Genomic DNA, 19572 nt, shown 5'->3' with positions numbered 1-19572 from the left:
CAGGTCACCTTGAATGCAGTCATGCAATGTATGAGGACAGCTGGGGGATCAGGCCCAGGCAGCATGGTTTCATGAAAGGCAAGTCCTGCCTGACCAACCTCATCTCCTTCTATGACTGGATGACCCACCTGGGGGATGAGGGAAAAGAAGTTGATGTAGTCTACCTAGACTTCAGCAAGGCCTGTGACATGGTCTCCCACAGAATTCAGAATTCTCCTACAGAAGCTGTCAGTCCATGGCTTGGACACGTACATGTTTTGCTGGGTTAAAAACAGGCTGGATAGCCAGGCCCAGAGTGTGGTGGTGAATGGAGAGAAACCCAGCTGGCGACTTGTCACCAGTGGTGTTCCCCAGGGGTTGGTGTTGGTGCCCATCCTCTTTAATATCTTCACTGATGATTTGGATGAGGCAATTGAGTGCAGGCTCAGTAAGTTTGCAGATGACACCAAGCTAGGGGGAAGTGTCAATCTGCCGGAGGTTAGGAAAGCCCTGCAGAGGGGCCTGGACAGGATGGGTTGATTGGCAGAAGCCAGTGGGATGAGGTTCAACATGGCTAAGTGCCAGGTCCTGCACTTTGGCCACAACAACCCCATGCAGTGCTACAGGCTTGGGGCAGAGTGACCTGAAAGTTGTTCCAAGGAAAATTGATCTGGGAGTGTGGGTCGATGCTTGCCTGAACACAAGCTGGCAGTGTGCCCAGGTGGTCAAGAAGGCCAACGGCATCCTGGCTTGTATCAGGAGTAGTGTAGTCAGCAGGATCAGAGAGGTGATCATCCCCCCGTACTCAGCTCTGGTGAGGCTGTACCTCGAGTACTGTGTTCAGCTTTGGGCCCTTCAGTACAAGAAGAACATCAAGGCCCTGGAGCACAAGTCAGTAGAGCAAGAGGAAAGTCAAATCAGTAGAGCAAGAGGAAAAACAAAGAAAAGGTCACAGAAGCAGTTACTTGTATTGTCTATCTAAATGCTTTTCTTTCCCATTTTCCCTCTCTCTCACTGTGTGAATTCCCAAAGTAATCAGGCAGCTTTTCATTCATATACAGATTTGCTCTCTGGTGTAGGATAAAGTCTTTTCCTTGATCTTCTTTGCTTGCCTACTTACCTCACAAGGCAGTTTTACCAATTAGCTGATGTTTAAGTGGAATTTAGAAGCTATAGCAAACTATGCAAACTATGGATAGAATTTGTATTAAAAATATAAAGGCTAATAGTCATTTTAGATAGTTTTGTTGCCTGTACTTTTGGCATGTAACAGAATACAAATGGCAAAGAGCAGCAACAGGGAATAACCTGGTAAACAGTCAATTATTCCACTTTTTTTTTTTTTTCCCCTGTATTTTTCATAGCTGTATTTTTTCATAGGCTTATACAAAATGAGGCTTTTGTGAATATCATGCTGCATTTCTGTATCATACTCTATAGTATGTATCTCACTAACACAATAGTTTCCAGTCAGACTTTCCTTACACTGCAAATAAAGGTAGAAAAGCCAAGCTCTATAGCTTTAAAGAAGAATTTTTATTGTGCTAATAAACACTTGAGATGTGAAACGTGAAAACTCTGAATTGAATCACACAAAGTTAGAATTACCAAAGCCAAACAAATGCCCTAGTTAAACCCTCACAGTGAACCCTCTGTAATACCATTCATTTAAATCATTCCAGACAACAGGATCTGAAAAACCTGAGCAGATTGGTCTTCGAAGTAGAACAATATAACTGGGTATTTGAGCTGTCAGTGAAATCCACAAGGACATTAATGGGATATCTGCCTCAGAAATCTATCCATGGAGCTGAGTCTGAGCAGAGAATTTGACCTTTTATACCAAGTGCCCTTCATCTGGCAATCTTGACTTTTTAGGTTCCTTCTTTAAATGTAGGAAGGCATTTTTCCAGCTGGTTTTTCCATTGTGAAATTGTGTCATATCATCATGACTTTATGTTATTCAGTGTTGACAAAAATTATTTCTTTCTGCAAAGTGAACAACTGAACACGATAACTTTCCCTTGTGTTTAGCTTAGTATAGAATGTACTGAAACCTCCTCAGTTTTTTTATCAGTTTTTGAATCAATGTAGACTTGAAATTATTATTTAACATACTTTTAGTTTACACATTTTATAAGACAGAAAGTGATAGTATAAGTAATACTCAGGTAACATACTCTGGTCTGTTTTCCTGGCAGTCTTGTGGATAATTAATAAATACAGATACTTTAAAATGACAATAAAAATTACAATTCAATATTTGTACTTCAGAGGCAGGTATAGTTTATTTTCAGCGTCTGTTGTCTGCATTTTAAGTGCTTTGTCAACCTACAGAGAAATGCAAATATACTCTCAGAAGAGCCAAGTTTCACAAAATGCTAAAAGTGTTGATACGCTACTTCCACAAGAGGGCAGTACACAAGCACAGTACAGGAAAATGCCTTACCAGAGGATTTAAATTAATCTGAACTTTCTAGTTCAATTGGCAAAGTAATTTAATATGTAATAACAAATTAATCCCATTTTACAGCTACTATACCAGATATTAACGTTTAACCAATTTGTACGCTTAATTACATCCCTTTGAATTTTATGCTTCCTGGTATATTTCACCTGTGTTAGGAGATGGGATGTGTTTTGTTATCACAGTCAAAAATAGGTATTCTGGCCCCATATGCCAAATTCATGCAGAAGAAACAAAGAACTATCTGAAGCTAAAAAGATGAAAGATTGATTGCCTAAACAGAAATCTGCCTGGGAATTTCCCACATATTGTCACTTCCCTGCGTGAAGTTCCACACGTGCTACTGCAATTCCTCCTGATCCATCTCCTGCAGTAAATGACAGGCAACATTTGTCATCCCCTTTATTCTGCTCCAGTCCCAAGCATCATGGCATAGCAAGGCAGAGAGCAACTGGACTGATACTGTCTTGTGAGTGACTGCTGTATGACTTGTTGGATCTGACCCTCAATCCACCCAGCTGGCAAGAAACTTCTGCGACTGCAATACTTTTGCATAGAGAGAATTTTTCTCAGCAACAGTGGGATCTAAGACTACCCTTTCCATGTTGACACTGTTACTTCATGGGAAAAAGGCTTTGTGAAAACTCCCATTGTCCTTTTGTCTGTCATTTGAAACTACAAGAGGCAAAACTTCACCATAAAATACCTGGGAATTATTCATCAACATGTGTCTTATTTTCAACATAGTAATTTGCTTAGAAAAAGTTGTGGTTTTGGATTCTTACAGTTCTAAGTCAGCTGTGAACCATGTCTGGTTGAACGTCATCTGTTCGCAAACAAGACCATGTTTTCTTCCATCCAGAAGTAAGCTGTTTCAGCAATGTTTAATCAACCAGCACTGACCTTTCTTCTCAAATGCCACAAATTCATTTTCAATAAATGTTTAACTACTGGTTTCTAAGGGGAAAAGTTCAAAAGATGTAGAACCTACTTTTAATCGTATACTGGCTTTATAGATACCACATAGCGTGGTTGCTGTAGGATTGCCTATGTGTTTTAGGAAGTTAAAAGATTTGTTCTGCAGTCCAAGGGTCTTTTGATACTTGTGTTGTCTCATTTATAATTTTGCTCCTGTTATCTTTCTGCATTATTTTAAGATATGTGAAAATACTGACAAAGAGGCAAAAATTAAGCCCCTGGTATAACATTGACTAAGCTAGTGGTGTTTTATTTTAACAAACACGTTTGGGAATTGATTGGAATCATCTCAGGATATAACTATACCATAGTGTCTGTCTAATGTAGACAAACTTAGCCAGATATCTTGACTGGATAGCTGGTTCTCACAGCAGGGAACTATCTGTGGGTAGCAGATTCTGCCTGAAAAATTGTGTGAGAAGCAGTTTATAGTATTAAGCTTTATGTTCTCTTAATTTGTCTACCCTTGACAATTTTGATCTCAATTATTTAATGTGAAGTCAACTTTCAACATGGTAGTAGAATCCCCAGAATTACCAATGTCTGGGTGTATTTTAAGGCCATGGATAAGAAAATGGGTTAATCTACTGTAAGCAAAGTTGCCTTCAGTTCAGAAGATTATGAACTTGATATAACTGCTAGAAACAATTAAGCTACCTCCCCACAGTGGAAAATGCACATCTGGATAGACCACTGTGAAACCAGCACCCTTTCAAATGACTGCTCTTTCAATTCACAGATTGTTTCTACCTGAACTTCATGGTAGGAACGGAGAGGCGAAACACTTTCCCCAGTCACCTCACCATCACCATAAAAACACGGGTTTCTGTTCAGAACGTGAGGATAGTGCATAGCCCTGCAAGTGAGATGAAAGAGCTTAGTCCTCAGGCATGCATACTAAACCTTGGATTGCAAGTGTTTTGATATGATCTTGATTTTTTTTATACACAAATATATAACTCTTCCTACTGGTTATTGATGTATTAATCACAATTAAGCTAAACTGTCTCAAATCAGCAGGTCTGAGTTTTGTTTCCTGAAATCATATATTTCCAGACTCTTTTAGCCTACTTATTTCTAACTAGATAAGTCCACTCATACAAAATTTTATGGGATGCTCACTATTAATTGTTCTCAACTATACGGACAGGTGTAGCTGTGTTATGTGGTTGTAAATCATTGTTTACTCTTAAAGAAAGAGCTAATATCAATGCTTTATCAATTTTACAAAATCCACCTGTAATGTGAAGTACTGAACTGCCCCTTTTAGAAGAGCATTTCAGCTACTAACACCTAAGGCTTTCCGGAGTGTCTGTGATGCCGAGCATGGGTTAATTAAGCCAAAGTTGTGCACACCTGCAGGAGAAGGCATTATGCACACCTTTGATGTCGGCGAGGCAGAGATACAGAGCGTGCTTTGGAAGACAGCACACGTGTACTGAGAGGTGCACATCTTTATCATTTAAGGCTATGTTTATCCAACTGGGCACATCCCAACCCCCCAAAAAAATGCAGATCGCGTGCCCAAGAGAGTTGTGGATATACCACGGGAGGGGGCGTGGCCTGATGCGGAGATGGGCGGGGCCACGTGAAGACCCCGCCCACCCCCCTCCCACCCCCTGGCCGGTGCTGGTGCTGCGGGCAGCGGGGGAGCGGCGGCAGTGCTGTGGTGTCGGCAGGATGACGGACCGCTCGGCCTTCGACACCAATGTCATCACCATGACCCGCTTCGTGATGGAGGAGGGCAGGCGGGCGAAGGGCACCGGGGAGTTCACGCAGCTCCTCAACTCCCTCTGCACCGCCGTCAAGGCCATCTCCACTGCCGTGCGCAAGGCGGGCATCGCCAACCTGTGAGTGAGCCGACCCTGTCCCTGTGTCCATACCCATCTCCATGTCCATCCCCATCCCTGTCTCCATCCCCATCCCCATGTCCATTCCTATCCCTGCGTCCATCCCCAACCCTGTGTCCATTCCTGTCCCCATGTCCATCCCTGTCTCTGTGTGCATCCCCATCCCCATGCCCATCCCCATGTCCATCCACATCCACATCCCTATGTCATCCCCATGTCCATGTCCACGTCCATGTCCATCCCCATGTCCATCCCAATCCTGATGTCCATGTCCATCCCTGTCCACCTCCCTATACCCATCCTGTCCCCATCCCCATCCTTATCCCCATCCCCATCCTTATCCCCATCCCCATCCCCAACCCCATCCCCATCCCCATCCCCATCACCATCCCCATCCCTGTGCCCATCAGCATCAGCCCAGGAGGAACTTGGAAATAGTTCGAGATGCCTCCTTGTCCTGCCGCCCATCCCTCCTCTCCTCCCCTCTCCAGAGCTGTTGCTGTAGCATGAGCTTGAGCTTCTCCCCAGAGGACTGTGTTGTGTTGTGCTGCTCCTTCACCCAGAGGGCACACAGCCTTTGGTGGCTGATGGGCTTGCATGCAGACCCCCGTCAGGCTGGATGCTTTCAGCCAGCAGCCCAAAGGGGTTTTTCTTTTTCTCTTTGTTGCACCATAGCAATGTCAGTTTTTAGCAATAGCCTTCATCAGGAACAGCAGTGTCTGCAGTCAGCCAGTCAGCGCTGACACCCAGGGGCGTGGACTGGAGGAGAATCGGAAGGAAATTAGAGCTCTCAAAATGTTAAAAACAAAACTATTTGTTAATAACTACTTCCCCTAGGTATTTTACATATCATTGGTATGCCAAACTGTATGCTGATCAGGGGTTTAGACATGAGCTGCTTCATTACTTAATGAAAAATGCAGTAGAGAGAAAATGAATTTGCATCTACGTACCATGTAGTGGAAAATATATGAAGCAAAAGGCCTCTAGCAATACAAAGTAATTTTTATTGTAAAAAGTATTATTAGCATCAAAGCTGAAAAATTTGAAGTTAATAAAGTAGAAGCAACTGCAGGAGACAGTAAAAAAGTCCTGCTTTTTGTATATTTTAACTTTTTTCTCTGTTTTGACTTCAGATTCTAAATGGTTGAGACAGTTTTTTAATTGCTATGTGCTAGCCCCTTCCCATGCCTCTTATGTCTGTCAGAAGAGACCAGGTTTTCCCATCAGTGACCTGATTTGTCACACTCAGAGGTCCTGTTCCTGCTGCTTTGCTGAGCTGCCCACAGGTTCGGTATCTGTGCCCACAGCCTTGCCTTACGATCCCCCAGGTGCAGAAAAGCATTTGAGCTGCTGTGGCAGAGACAGAGACAGACAGACAGAGAATTATTCTGGGTATTTTTCTTTTTCTCTTGCATCAAATTAAAGAAATGCAGTACATTGTTATATTTCTGAGTGCAGCGCTATTGCTGAAGACCAGAAATACCAGTATTCAGAGTAACTGGTGCACTGTACCTAAAGTACATAAGAGTCATCTGAATGTGTGCAGAGCAGGGTCTCTTTTTGCTCTTCTTAGAGCTACACTTCCTGTTCTCTGTTCTGTGTGCTTTCAAAAGTGCCTATCGCAAAGTCTCCCAGTACTTCCTGATGCCAGATGGCTTGATTCTGATTAGCTGTCGGGACTGCGTTTGTGTTCCGTGTTTGTGTTTCTCAGTTTTACTCCCAAAGAAATGCTTACTGCATAAAACCAAAACTGAAAACACTGAACCATAGAAATGTTGATTTAAGTGTGAGCAAAATATTTGTTCTGAAATCTGAGTTTGATACGGCTCACCAAGAGCAAGTTACAGAGAAAAGTTATTGTGTAACTAGTGTAGTCAGGGTCATTGTTACTTTTTAAGTATAAATTTTCTAGCAAATCTTAATTTTTTACAGTAAAAAGCTGTGCTGTTGGAGGCTAGGATTGAAGGAGAATATTTAGGTTTTATAGTTAAAGTAACACAATTATTGTAATTCAGCCTTCACAGCCTGCTCTGGCTATGTCTGCCTGTATCCAGTTCAGGGACTGTAGAAAAATGATCCCCTTTTTTGTGTTCCTCACATTTGATGTCTTCTAGATTTGCCACAACACAGATGATGTTAGCAGGTCTCAGCAAGAATCCAATGGACAGTAAATAAAACACAGTTTTGAAAAACTGAGATATCATCCAGTCTTGCTTTACCTTGCCAGAAATGGGATGCTTAGGAAGGCATAGTGCCCTGCTCTGATTAAATGCTCATCCTTCCTTTACTTTAGCTATGGAATTGCTGGTTCTACCAATGTGACAGGAGATCAAGTAAAGAAGCTGGATATCCTTTCCAATGATCTGGTGATTAATATGCTCAAGTCATCCTTCAGCACATGTGTCATCGTGTCAGAGGAAAACAAAGATGCTGTAATAGTGGAAGCTGACAAAAGGGTTGGTAGCTTTAAAAATTATTTGTGCTTGATTCCAAATTACAGTTGTATTACAATTGTATTTCTTCAAATGTAAGAAATTGAAACTGAGCTGAAAATTTCAGAGAACATGTACTTTTCTGAAAATGCAAATATGAGCAGTTTCTTGGAATTTTATTTTGTTTTATTATATTTTACTTGTGTGTTTCTCTACCTCAGCATTTGTTCTTTCTGTCATTTCTTTTCCCAAGACATATTTTTTTAAATTTGTTTTCTCTGCGGTTCCTCTCCACCTTCTTTTTTACCCCACTTTTTCCTATTTGTGGAGGAAAATTCATGGTTATTCCTCCTGATCTCTAGAGCTATGCTCTGAGTCAACCCAGCACTTCTGTAAAGCAGAATTGTCAGTAAAAGACTGAGTATCTGTTCAGTGCAGATCAGATCTTAGGTTTTTTAATTTAAGCAAATTCTCACAGAAGTCCATGAAAATAGGACTTAACAACAATGAAACAAGAAAAAAAAATTGTCTTTTTGGCCTAGGCATTACTTATGTGCACAAGTCTGCATACACTTGTTGAATGATCATAGTTCATTTTTCCTGGCTAATACTCTATTGTGTAAAAAATCTGAGTTTAAAAAAAAAAAAATAGAGAGAGAGAAAACAAAAAAAATAATCTAATTTAGAAGGCATAACATTTGTTTTGTCAAAACAGTTATCTCTTTTGCTCCTTGTTGAGAAATCCTGAAAATTGATTCCATGGGCATTGGATGAGCAAAGTCTGCTTTAGATCTGAACAAATATGACTCCTTCACTGATCTTTGAGGATCTGTAGGCTATGAGCTAATGTGGTTTTATCAGAATTTCTACCCGTATGATAGCAGAGGAAAGTACTTTTGTGCTTAAAAGGTTTTTGGTATACAGGGTTAAATCAAATGAAGAGCAAATAGTCAAACACTGTTAATACACATGAATATTAAAATGACTGTGGGCAAGATAAGGGGAAAAAAAGCTATTTAATAGGTAGAGCGGAATGAGCTATTTTCCCTGTATCAGCAATTTCCTGTACCTGCAGGAATCCATATACAGCAATGGGCAGAGACCGTTCTCTTTTTTCTTTTCTTTTTTTTTCTCCCCCCCTTTTTTTTTTGAGGGTGGAGGAGAAGAGAGGGGGTCAAGGGATGGGAAGGAAAAAACAATATAGGATAAGACCACAAACTGGCTAAGGTAAGTTCTGAGCACAGGGTTTTGAAGTGGAATATGCATTAAAATTAAGTGCATAGTTTATGAATGTCAGGTGTTAAAGTCATTTTTTTGATACCTCTAATTTTAGCTCTTAACACACTGATCTTCTTAAAACGTCTTTTTTTTTTCCTTATAATTCAGAAAGCAATTTTATTAAAAATGAGAAAATGTAGCCTGAATAGTAAATATTACTGGAATTCCAGTCCTTCATAATCTATAACAGCATTTTAGTTAATATTGATTTGAAATTGTGCGAGAATATTTACATACTGAAGTTCTTGTATTTGGGGGAGGGAGGCAAATAATGTCACTAACCTTATTGCTCTCTATTTTGTATTTTCTAGGGTAAATACATAGTCTGCATAGATCCCCTGGATGGCTCATCTAATATTGACTGTCTTGTTTCCATTGGGACCATCTTTGGCATCTATAGAAAGGTAAAATGCTTTCATGTAAGGCAGGAAAAAATATTGTTGTGCACCTTTTGGTAATACATAATTGCATATGAAGACTTCATAAAATCTAACTAAACTTGTTTGTAAAAGAGGCTTTCAGGACAGGCTTTAAGTTAAATAAATCTGTTGTTTCAGACACTTGTATAAAACACATTTGTGAGGGATTTGCATCACTGTGTTAGAAGATGAGAGGTACCTCCATGTACATGGGAGCCTGGCTGATGCTTAATTAGCCAGCTAGAGGAATTAGCCCTTACAAACAAAGCAGGTATTAGATTTCATGGATACCTTCACAGGGACAAAATACCATGTGTTTGTCATCTACCTGGGGAATGTGCTTTCCGGTTTTCTTGTTCTCTGTACTAATGGTCCTGTTAGCCCGAGGACAGGCTTCAAATACAAACCAGAGCTGAAACATGGCGTGTGCATTTCAAGTGTCTAATTCAGTGTGAAAAGCAGAACTCTTGTCTGAAGGAGCTTGAAATACCGGACTTGCATGTCATAAGAAGGGGGAAACAGTAAGTCAGATAAAACACACCCAACTGTCCGTTTTAATCATCTTCTGTATGTCATCACACACCCCAAAGTAACTATTTTCAACTTCATTTTTATATGAAGCAAAGGAAAACAGAACAACCCTAGCTGCTTTTGATCAGCTGTATACTCCATGAGTCATGTCTTGTTGCTTGCTTTTCAACTGTGCTCTGGAGAGTTGCTTCTAGCTGTGTTCATCATGACCTACGGGGAGGCACACAGCTCTATAATATCTCCTTAATCCTTTCCTGTTTCCTGCATTCCAACCAGGCTTATATAAGAGCATTTCTAGATCAATGTGTTTGTCTCCTCCGTGTAATTTGTACATTACATATAATGAATCCAGTAATATAACGCATCCAGTAGGAATCCTAGTTGTAGTTCATGGAAACATTTGTGACACCTGTTGCCTGGGTACAAAGCAGAAGGCCATCCCTATCTCAAATAGTCCAGTTACATAACAGCTAGAAAAAAAAAAAAAAGAAGTAAAATGAAGTTTTCTATGCTCCTTCTTATTCTAGGTGACTCCTGAGGAACCTTCAGGGAAAGATGCTTTACAACCAGGGCGTAATCTTGTGGCAGCTGGTTATGCTCTCTATGGGAGTGCCACGATGCTGGTACTAGCCACTTCTGCTGGAGGTGTCAACTGTTTTATGCTGGATCCGGTGAGGAACTCTTCTGTTTGCTTGCTTGTTTGTTTGTTTGTTACGGGCAACAAGGTACTTGCGTAGTAAGAGGTAAGAGCGTAAGAGCACCTTGTCCATGAAAAAATCAAAGAACAATTTTCAAATTAAAGCTGACATGGAAAAATGAAGTCAACAACCTGTCAAAAATAATGTCAAGAGATTTTTATATTCTCTCTGCCTGCCAAGATGGGTGATTCAACAATGGGAAGACAGTCAGTGCAGTGAAGCAAATATGTGGCATGTGTCAGATAATGACATATTTAAAATAAGCTGTTTTCAACCATGCAGAATGCATTTGTAGATTTTTCTGCCTTTTCCTTGATGCTAGAACCTTAGTAAACCTGAAGAAGCAGAAATATTTAACATTCTTTTACGTTTTCAGGCCTCACCATGATGAGTAAAAGAGTAAGTTATGTGTGTGGATGCATTAGACATTCTAGAATGCATTGACCGTAGGAATTTTAAAATCAAAGGCATATTGACCACAGCTGTAGTGAACCATCTTAGCATCATCAGTTAATCGGCATGTGCCACCTGCCTGTATTAAATTTTTAGAAACTGCAGTGGTCAAGCAGCAGGATATAAAATGTGGTGCTCCCTGCTAAGTAACAGCTTACGTAGCTGCATGTATTTTTGTTTATATTCAGATAGGAGATTTAGCTTTGTGCATGTGTGCATGTTATTTTTTTTTGCTTTTAGCACTAACATCGAAAGTTACATCAGTGAAAACGAAAGAGCCCAGCTGTTACGGAGAGTAGTTCTCTTCACTCCAGGCTTCTAGTTAGTGAAAGCTACGGCAAACTGGAGTTTATTAATGTGTATAGCTATTTGAAGATATCTGCACATTGCTCCAGCTGGCACTGTCAGTTTCTGAATTCCTCAGAGCTGCACTTTGATTATAGGTCTAGCAACAGAGCAGAGAGCTAAACAAATTTACAGGCAACAGCATTTTTTGGCACAGAAAAATGAAAGAGAGCTGGGAATGGTAGCATGAAGAACTTTGCATGACCCTGGGATTCCTGCTCTGTGTTTTATGGATAAACAAAACACTTTGCATCTGAACTGCAATCACCACTTTTTCATAGGTACTAAATCATTACTGAAAATGGAAGCTGTAGTGAATTTTTCCTAAGTTGTGTGTATGATTGGCTTTCACTTTGTAAATAAATGATCAACTAATATTAACAATTTGATTTTCTTTCTTATTGTTAGGCAATTGGAGAATTCATTTTGGTTGATAGGGATGTAAAAATCAAAAAGAAGGGGAATATCTACAGCCTCAATGAGGGCTATGCTAAATACTTTGATCCTGCAATCACAGAGTATCTCAAGAAGAAGAAATTTCCTGAGGTAAGAGATCCAGTTTTTGGATGACAAGTTACACTTCTAATTTCCTACTTTACAATCAATGACTGTTATGAAGTACTGTTCCACAACTTGTTATTCTTTATCTATTTAAAATATATCTGCATGTATGCAGGGCTGCTGGTTAGAACTGCAGTTGATCACAGAATCACAGAATCATTAAGGTTGGAAAAAACCTCCAAGATCACCTGATACAACCATCCCCCTACCACCAATATCACTGATGTGACCAGATCTTTCACCATTCTTCAGTATTGCACTTCACACCCCCTCTTTTTTTTTTTTTTTTTCTTTTCTATTTATCTATTTTGTTTGTTTATTTATTTATTTACTTATTTATCTCCCATCCTTGCTGGGGATCTGAGTAATGGTGCTGGAGGCAAAACTGGGCATTTAGTGATACTGGATAGGAAGGCTCATCTGTTGTTGAAAGCATGTTTCCTACAGGTGTTAGATTGCTGCTGCATCACTGCAGCGGCTGATTAGATGGAGAAGCTGAGCAGGGGTGGGCCATGTGCTCAGCGATAACACAAGCTGTGTTCCCAAGGGCCTCTCACTTGAAAGCCTCGTGTAGTTTCAAAGTCTGCTTAGTGGTCATGCAGGTTCCTACTATCAGGAGGCCTGAAGCTCTCAGGAGTGCCCATAAAAATCATGTCTGTTCTCATGCCTTCCTTCTGTCATCACTGCAGTTATTATCTGGATAGCGAAGTGTAAACATTCACTATTGCTAAATGTTGATGGCTGCTCTTGACTTCCTCGCTTTGAAGGCAGAGTGGCATTTTCTTCTGGCATCTTGCCAGCCTTAAGGTGCTGTTTATTAGAATAATAAAAAGTACTGCCTGGGCTATATTGAGGAACTAATTTTAGTAGTCAACTATGAACTTTTTGTTAGAAAAAGTGTTGTAAATTCAGGAGAAAATGGGTAAAAGAAGTACTAAAGATTGCTTCCTTTCTTGTTTTTATTATTTATGGATTATTTATGGGTTTTTGTTTGTTTGTTTGTATGTTTTTATTGCACTACAATAGAAGTGCAGTATCAGTTACCACCACTTGGTCTTTTTGCTACTAGAAATGCAGTATTTTCTAAGGGCTAGAGCACTGATGGAGAGCTGGGAATCATTTTCTGTTATTGGCATCACCACTCATCTATCCTGAAATCTTCTGTCTGTCTTTTTCCTTGGATTTTCCCATTTAGAAAACAAGGAAGAAATTGAATTTTTCTCCAAGCTCCTTGGAATACTACAAATTACGATATGGATGAATTAGACATTAGGACCACTAAGAGCCCCCTCTCTTAGTGGGGGAAAAGAAGACTAACCTGATGTTCTCAAAAATTACACTTATTTAAATGTCTTTCTGTAGGACGGCAGTTCACCATATGGCGGAAGGTATATAGGATCTATGGTGGCTGATGTGCATCGCACGCTGGTATATGGAGGAATCTTTCTGTATCCTGCTAACTCCAAAAGCCCTAAAGGAAAGGTAAACCCACGTAAAGGCAATTATAGAAGACGCTACATTAGATAGATATTTTACTGTCATGGATCAGTATTATGATTCCAGAACGTAATTCTTTTAGCTTGGTAGCTTACATCTCTGGTGTGCAGGTGTGGCCACCCATTGCACACTGTCGCAAGTGAAAGCATCCTGTTGTATAAAACACACCAATGTTAGCATTGCTGCTAACATGTGTCATCTGTACTGATTTCTCTTTATACCCAAACACATTCACATTATGGAACATTAGCAGAAATGTACCAGGGGATGTGCTGTTTAAGCAGGCTTCTATATACCGTTTCATCCCAAACCATGCCATACCCAACCAAGTGAAAAGTTATAAAGCAAAATAAACATCCCGCACTGCACTGAGATTCCTATTACAAGCTGATATATCAGAGGCCTATGTGTATTGTTCTCCATAAGAAAAGCTCTGCTAAACAGAAACACGTCTGCATCTTGTACTTGGTGACACTGACTCATCTGGACAAACCATGCCTGGCTGCCTCTGCAGGACATCAGACAGTCCCTTATGGAAAAGCACACCCTTATAGGCTGACAAGGCGACTGTTTATTCAGCGAAGACCTTTCATCTGTTTTGTAATTGTCCGTAAATTATTGCTTCAGATTGAAGATAAGATGCAGTTACTCATTACAGAAACCTAATGGCACACTCAGGGGCAGTGTTTTTCTTTTCTTTCACACAGGCTTACATGATCTGCTGCCTTGTTAAAGATTGTGTCTTACATATGAGCTTTGTCTCTGTGTAAAGTGCACCATGCAAATATGAGCTATGGAGAAAGTCCTTGAATTGGGCAAATCCAGCATTCACTGTTGTATTTAAAAGAAAAGTCTATATAATTTAACTCTGGAGACAAGTTTATATTAAATACGGAGTACTTGGATTGTTGACTGGTTTTTAACCAAATGCTAAATATAGTTATATTTCATGATTGTCACTATTGCCTGGACTGACCGCTGTCATTTTGATTTTTATCCTACAGCTGAGACTGCTCTATGAATGCAATCCTATGGCTTTTGTTATTGAGAAAGCTGGGGGAATAGCAACAACAGGTCATCAAGCAATACTGGATATAGTGCCTGAGGATATTCACCAAAGAGTGCCTGTTGTCCTGGGATCTCCTGATGATGTGAAGGAGTACCTTGAGATTGTCAAAAAGCATTCAGCTAAGTAAAGAAGGCTTACTGCAGTCAGAAAGAAATGCCTTACAGCTGAACCAAAGAACACACTGCAGTACTGCAAGACCGAACTGTCAGACCTCTGTAGCAAGAGAGCAAATGAGCCACATTTTCATAATTTTTAAAGTCAAATCTTGTGCAACTGTACTGTGAAATGAAAGGCATTAAAAGATTTCATTAAAGGAAACATTAAGAGAAAAGCAAGTGAAAAATACGTTTACTTTTTCATTTATCATTTGTAATTAAACAAAACAAACTGTGTTACAAGAAAATACTGTATTGCATTCAGTAACCAGGGGAAGACCAAACTTTCTCAGACAAACTACAGACTATCACCAGAATATCTGATTTTGTCCTCTTTTGAAAATCTTGAGGGGAAGGCTCAGCAGCCTCATACACTGAGTGGCTGTTCCTTGACCAGTCTGTAGCTCTTTGACAATAAATACAAAGGCTAACATGAACATCTTCACACATGCTTTCTGGGCCCCAGACATTACTCTATGTACTTTAGCCTGGGCTTATTCTGACCAAGAGTTAACATTTGTGAAACATATACATTAGTGTATGTTAATTCTGACACATTCAGTTATTATTGCCAGTTGACACTCTTATCAGGTCTCGTTACACATGGATGGAAAATATGACATATTGGAGAGGGATTCTGAACTGCAGAAAGGGCACATGTAGGCAGCTTGGTACCATTCTGCTGTGATGGTATGACCATCTTTGCCAGAAATTAATCTGCTTGCTTGGTGAGGAGATGAAGTTACGCATTGCTAGCAACCCTCACCAGATGTTCATTGTGTTATTTTGAGAGCAAGCATTACCACAGAAAAGAATTGTGCTGCACAAGCAGAAGCAAGTTGCAAAGATTCCCAGAAAGTACACTGACATTTAATGTGCTGATTCAGAGCATGCTGCTGGGAACACAACATTGGTGCTTGCGAGCTAGATGGGCCATCCACCTGTCTGTGTATAGTGCATGGCCACAATTCACAAGCTTTCTGGATCAGTACAGACCTGCAGATGCCTTATAGTGTCTGGAAAATCCTGAATATCTCCACTCAGCTCTTCCTCTGCTCATGCTCTAGCTTCCAAAGCCGTGAAGGCCTGTGTCAGGCCCTGTGTTGCACCACGCTCCTCCACAGGTCAAGCTGTGGTCTGGAAACGAGCAGGCCATCGTGTGGGAGAGGGCTTGGGGTCCGTGGGCCAGGTAGTGGGACAGCTGGGATTCCAGTGCCCTGGGCTTTTCCTCACAGGCCATTCTTGCTTGTGCTACAACCAGGGCTTCTCCCTCTGTCTGGTCAGGTGAGACACCAGCCACTGAGGTGGGGTATAGCCATGCTCCCACTTTTGTAAAAGAAAAATAAAACAAAACAAAAACCCAACCTCCATCCTTGCGTCTATTTTATCTTCTCATTGTGATTTCAAAAGGAAGAGCAAGTCTCTGTCCATTTTTGACAATGAGTAAAGGTGCTAGGGGCGGCTGGAGGTGCTACCTCCCATGCTGAGACACTTCCCATGGAAAAAGTGTGGCCCTGTCCCCAGCATTTCCCACTTGGCTTGCTCTAGCAAATGGCCAGTAGCACTTTAAAAGGCTCCAAGGTCACCACAGCAGGCATGGTGCTAGGAAGGATTCTAAACCCCTTGAGGTTCTGCATGCTACCTGTAGAGCAAAGCATGTGACTTTTTTTGCAGTGTAGAACTTCTTTAGACCCTTAAGTTTTTAATTTGATCTGTCCTCAAAGCCATATCTGGGCAGCTTCTTATTAATACACTAATTAGAATAGAGTTTAAAGCCCTTCCAGTTCTTTTCTGGCTTTCCATATCCCCATTTGGACTGCTGTATCTCTTCCGTCTGCAGGCCCAATTTAACAGACAGGTAGTATCTAACAGCAGACACTTTAATCTAGCTACAGTAATTCCTTAGCTGTACTCTACCCTCAGCCTCTCCAGGAATCTTTGGGCTGCATACATCTATTTTTAAGACAACATACTGGCATCATGGAAAGGTTATAGAAAGAAAGGCAATACGGCCTGCATATGCTAGGTCAGTTACCAGTGTTTTGGTTTTGCCTGTGGGTTGACATTTCATAGATCGTGTTTTTTATGTTATGAGGGTTTTTTGTTGTTGGCTTTTTTGTTTTGTTTTGTTTTTCCTTTCTATCTGTCCTACATGCACCCATGTGTAAAAGGGCTTCCCATACAGCCACTTACAGGGAGAACCCCTCCATCAGCTCACCATGTAGTTTCTTTCCAGAGCTAGCCAGGATTATCACAGTTGGGCAAAAAAGTTCGCCTTGACACGGTGTCCATCTTCAGCTCACGTGCTACCTCTTGCCCTGCTCAGATGCTGAACTGTGGCATTTGGTGAAAGGTCACTGGCTCTAATTTCAGCCAGTGCCATCCAAGCGACTAACATTTAGAAGCAGTTAGAAGAGGTGTCACCTTTACGGCACAGGGCTAGCCTATACACCAATGGCAGCATGAATCAGCCTTGAGAGCTCTTGTGTAATTATTGTATTGGAGGAGAAATCTCCTGCAGATCTGTCAAATTGGTTTTTTGTTTGTTTGTTTGTTTGTTTTTGTATCCTTTCTGTCATATCCCAGCCCATTTTACTGGCTGTCACTGAGGCTTATAGCCACCACACTGTTTTAAAACAAATTTATTTCTCTCCCTCCTACCTATAGAATAATAATTTATTGAGTTTAATTGTAAGGTTTTACCACTCAGTGAAACCTCCATGGTATTTATCAAAAGTTTATCTCGACTGAGATCAGACAGAATAAGGAATGGTTCTGGAAGGCCTGTCTGTTGAGTCTGTATTCTTCACATACTTGTGTGAGTTCATTTCTTACTGAAGGAGTGTGACTGAGCAGTAGCTTAAGGTACTATTAAAAACAGTACCTATTAAAAACTGTCCACTACCTGTAGAAAGCATTTGTGAATTTTTCAGTTTAAAAAAGAAAAAAGAAAAAGAGAGAGAGAGAGAGAGAGGAGGCAAATAATGGCCTTATTAGTTCTGAGAACACCCTTTGAACCACTAACTCCAAAACAAACTTTGTGCTGGAAGTGGTTCTGAACTTTGTCATTTTGACCAGTGTAAAAGATCACTTGGAATCAATAGTAAAGAAGATCTGCACGTGATGTTTTTGACAAATGTTAGAAACCATAGTACATCCACCCCCTCCTATTCCCCCCAGTTCTTATTTGCTAAGTTGATTGGGTATCCCAACAACATTCTAGCTACACAGATTTTGAATTAAAAGCATTTTAGTACTATTCAGGCTGAGAACTACTACAGTGATGAAATAATATACAGAATGTAATGTCTGTATTTTAAGCCAGCAGATCTGTTTGCATGTATAATGTGGATCCTGTTCCCTTCTTTTATTAATAGCTTTACCATGAGCTATCCCACAGCTTACTAAGTATGTTATATTTTGGTTTGGGACAAAGTCTCTTGAAAGAAGAAAATGCTCTTATCGTGGCAAAAAGTGCTCTGGAATATTTTACCATGATAGGAATGGCATCATAGACATTTAACTAGATCACAAGAATGAGAAAAAAGAAATATTATCATGTGTTTGTTTGTTTGTTTTTCTTTCTCTGCCTTTGAGGATGGAGTAGAAAGTCTGTCTGTTAGTCCTTCTGGGGAACTCTGCTCACAAGTCCTTGTCTTTACAGTGAGAGTTGAAAAACATCCCCAAAGCTAAGCACACAGGATATGAGCAACACCGAACTGTGTCCTTCCGCTTTTTGCTAGTATTCAGTGCTGTCAGCCCCTGTCAGTTTTCCTTGAGGCTGATTTCAAAGCAGAAAACCTTTGCATTCAAATCCCTTTTACAAATCTCCAAGTAACATATCTTACATAGGGGAAGAGATACTTTTAGGAAAATCCAGATAAATGATAAATTACTTTTAAAAAAAGTAGTGCAAAGGGATGTCAGAACTCTGCTTATAGCTGCAGTTAATATTAACAAAAAGAAAGCTTGGTGTATGTTTTGTTGCTGAATTTAGCTTTTGTTCTCCCTGGCACAATTTTAGTCCAGTTTTTGAGTTCGATGAATGATAATGATGAAACTCAGTGCAACTTTTTGGATTTAGCTCCAGATTTTCTTATTTTACTTGTGGGCTTTCCAGATCTTTATCTTAAAAACAAGAGAGTGCTGCTAATGAGTAAAATGAAGACTACAACATATGATTGTTCTTATAGCCTCTTCTGAGTGGGAGGGTAGTGCTGCAATTTAAATCTGTAGTTTCTATATTGCAGCTAATAATATGTACTTAGTTCACTGGTATTTCTTTTGCCTTCATGTTAGTGCCATGTGATACAAGATATAGCTTGTAAAGAAATTATGGCAGTATTACTTGTAATATAATTGCAAACTAAGACATACCTATACTTACAAAGAATCACAGACACACAGGATGGGTGAGATTGGAAAGGACCTCCAGAGCCCACCTGGCCCAACCCCTGCCCAAGCAGGGCCACCCTGAGCAGGCTGCCCAGGTCCACTTTTCCAGGTGGCTTTTGCAGCTCTCCAAGGAGGAGACTGTGCTGCTGATGTGGGCAGCCTGTGCCATCTCTCCATAACCTGCACAGTAAGGATGTGCCTCCTGAAACACCAAATGTTTCCTGTGCAGTGTTTTCTGTACATGGTGCGCTACCATAACAACCCGGACTTAAAATTTCATTTTATGAGTTATGACACAGACATGCTAAAATCAAATAAGCTTCATTTGTAGATTATTGAAGGGTTAATTACTTCGTAAGCAATCAAGCCATAGCTCAACAAGTACTTTTCTATGCAAACAGTATAATATTACAAGTAGCCCAGACTGGGAATGAAGTTATTAAAATGGGTTTGCAGCAGCAA

At 40.4% G+C, this 19572-nt stretch overlaps 1 protein-coding gene across 1 annotated transcript; it reads left to right on the top strand.

The window, feature by feature from the left end:
• Positions 1-5029: 5029 nt before the first annotated feature.
• Positions 5030-14895, top strand: LOC311427049 (fructose-1,6-bisphosphatase 1). The gene is made up of 7 exons (XM_084504014.1): positions 5030-5274; positions 7571-7733; positions 9299-9391; positions 10465-10608; positions 11842-11979; positions 13357-13476; positions 14496-14895. The coding sequence occupies exons 1-7, from the start codon at positions 5105-5107 to the stop codon at positions 14685-14687; spliced, it is 1020 nt and encodes a 339-aa protein (XP_084360140.1). The 5' UTR covers positions 5030-5104; the 3' UTR covers positions 14688-14895.
• Positions 14896-19572: the final 4677 nt, after the last annotated feature.

The sequence above is a fragment of the Aythya ferina genome (genome assembly GCF_964211825.1).
Source record: "Aythya ferina genome assembly, chromosome: Z".
Taxonomy (NCBI): Eukaryota; Metazoa; Chordata; class Aves; order Anseriformes; family Anatidae; genus Aythya; species Aythya ferina.
The sequence above is the reverse complement of the archived record's forward strand: the minus strand, read 5'-3'. Positions and strand labels throughout refer to the sequence as shown.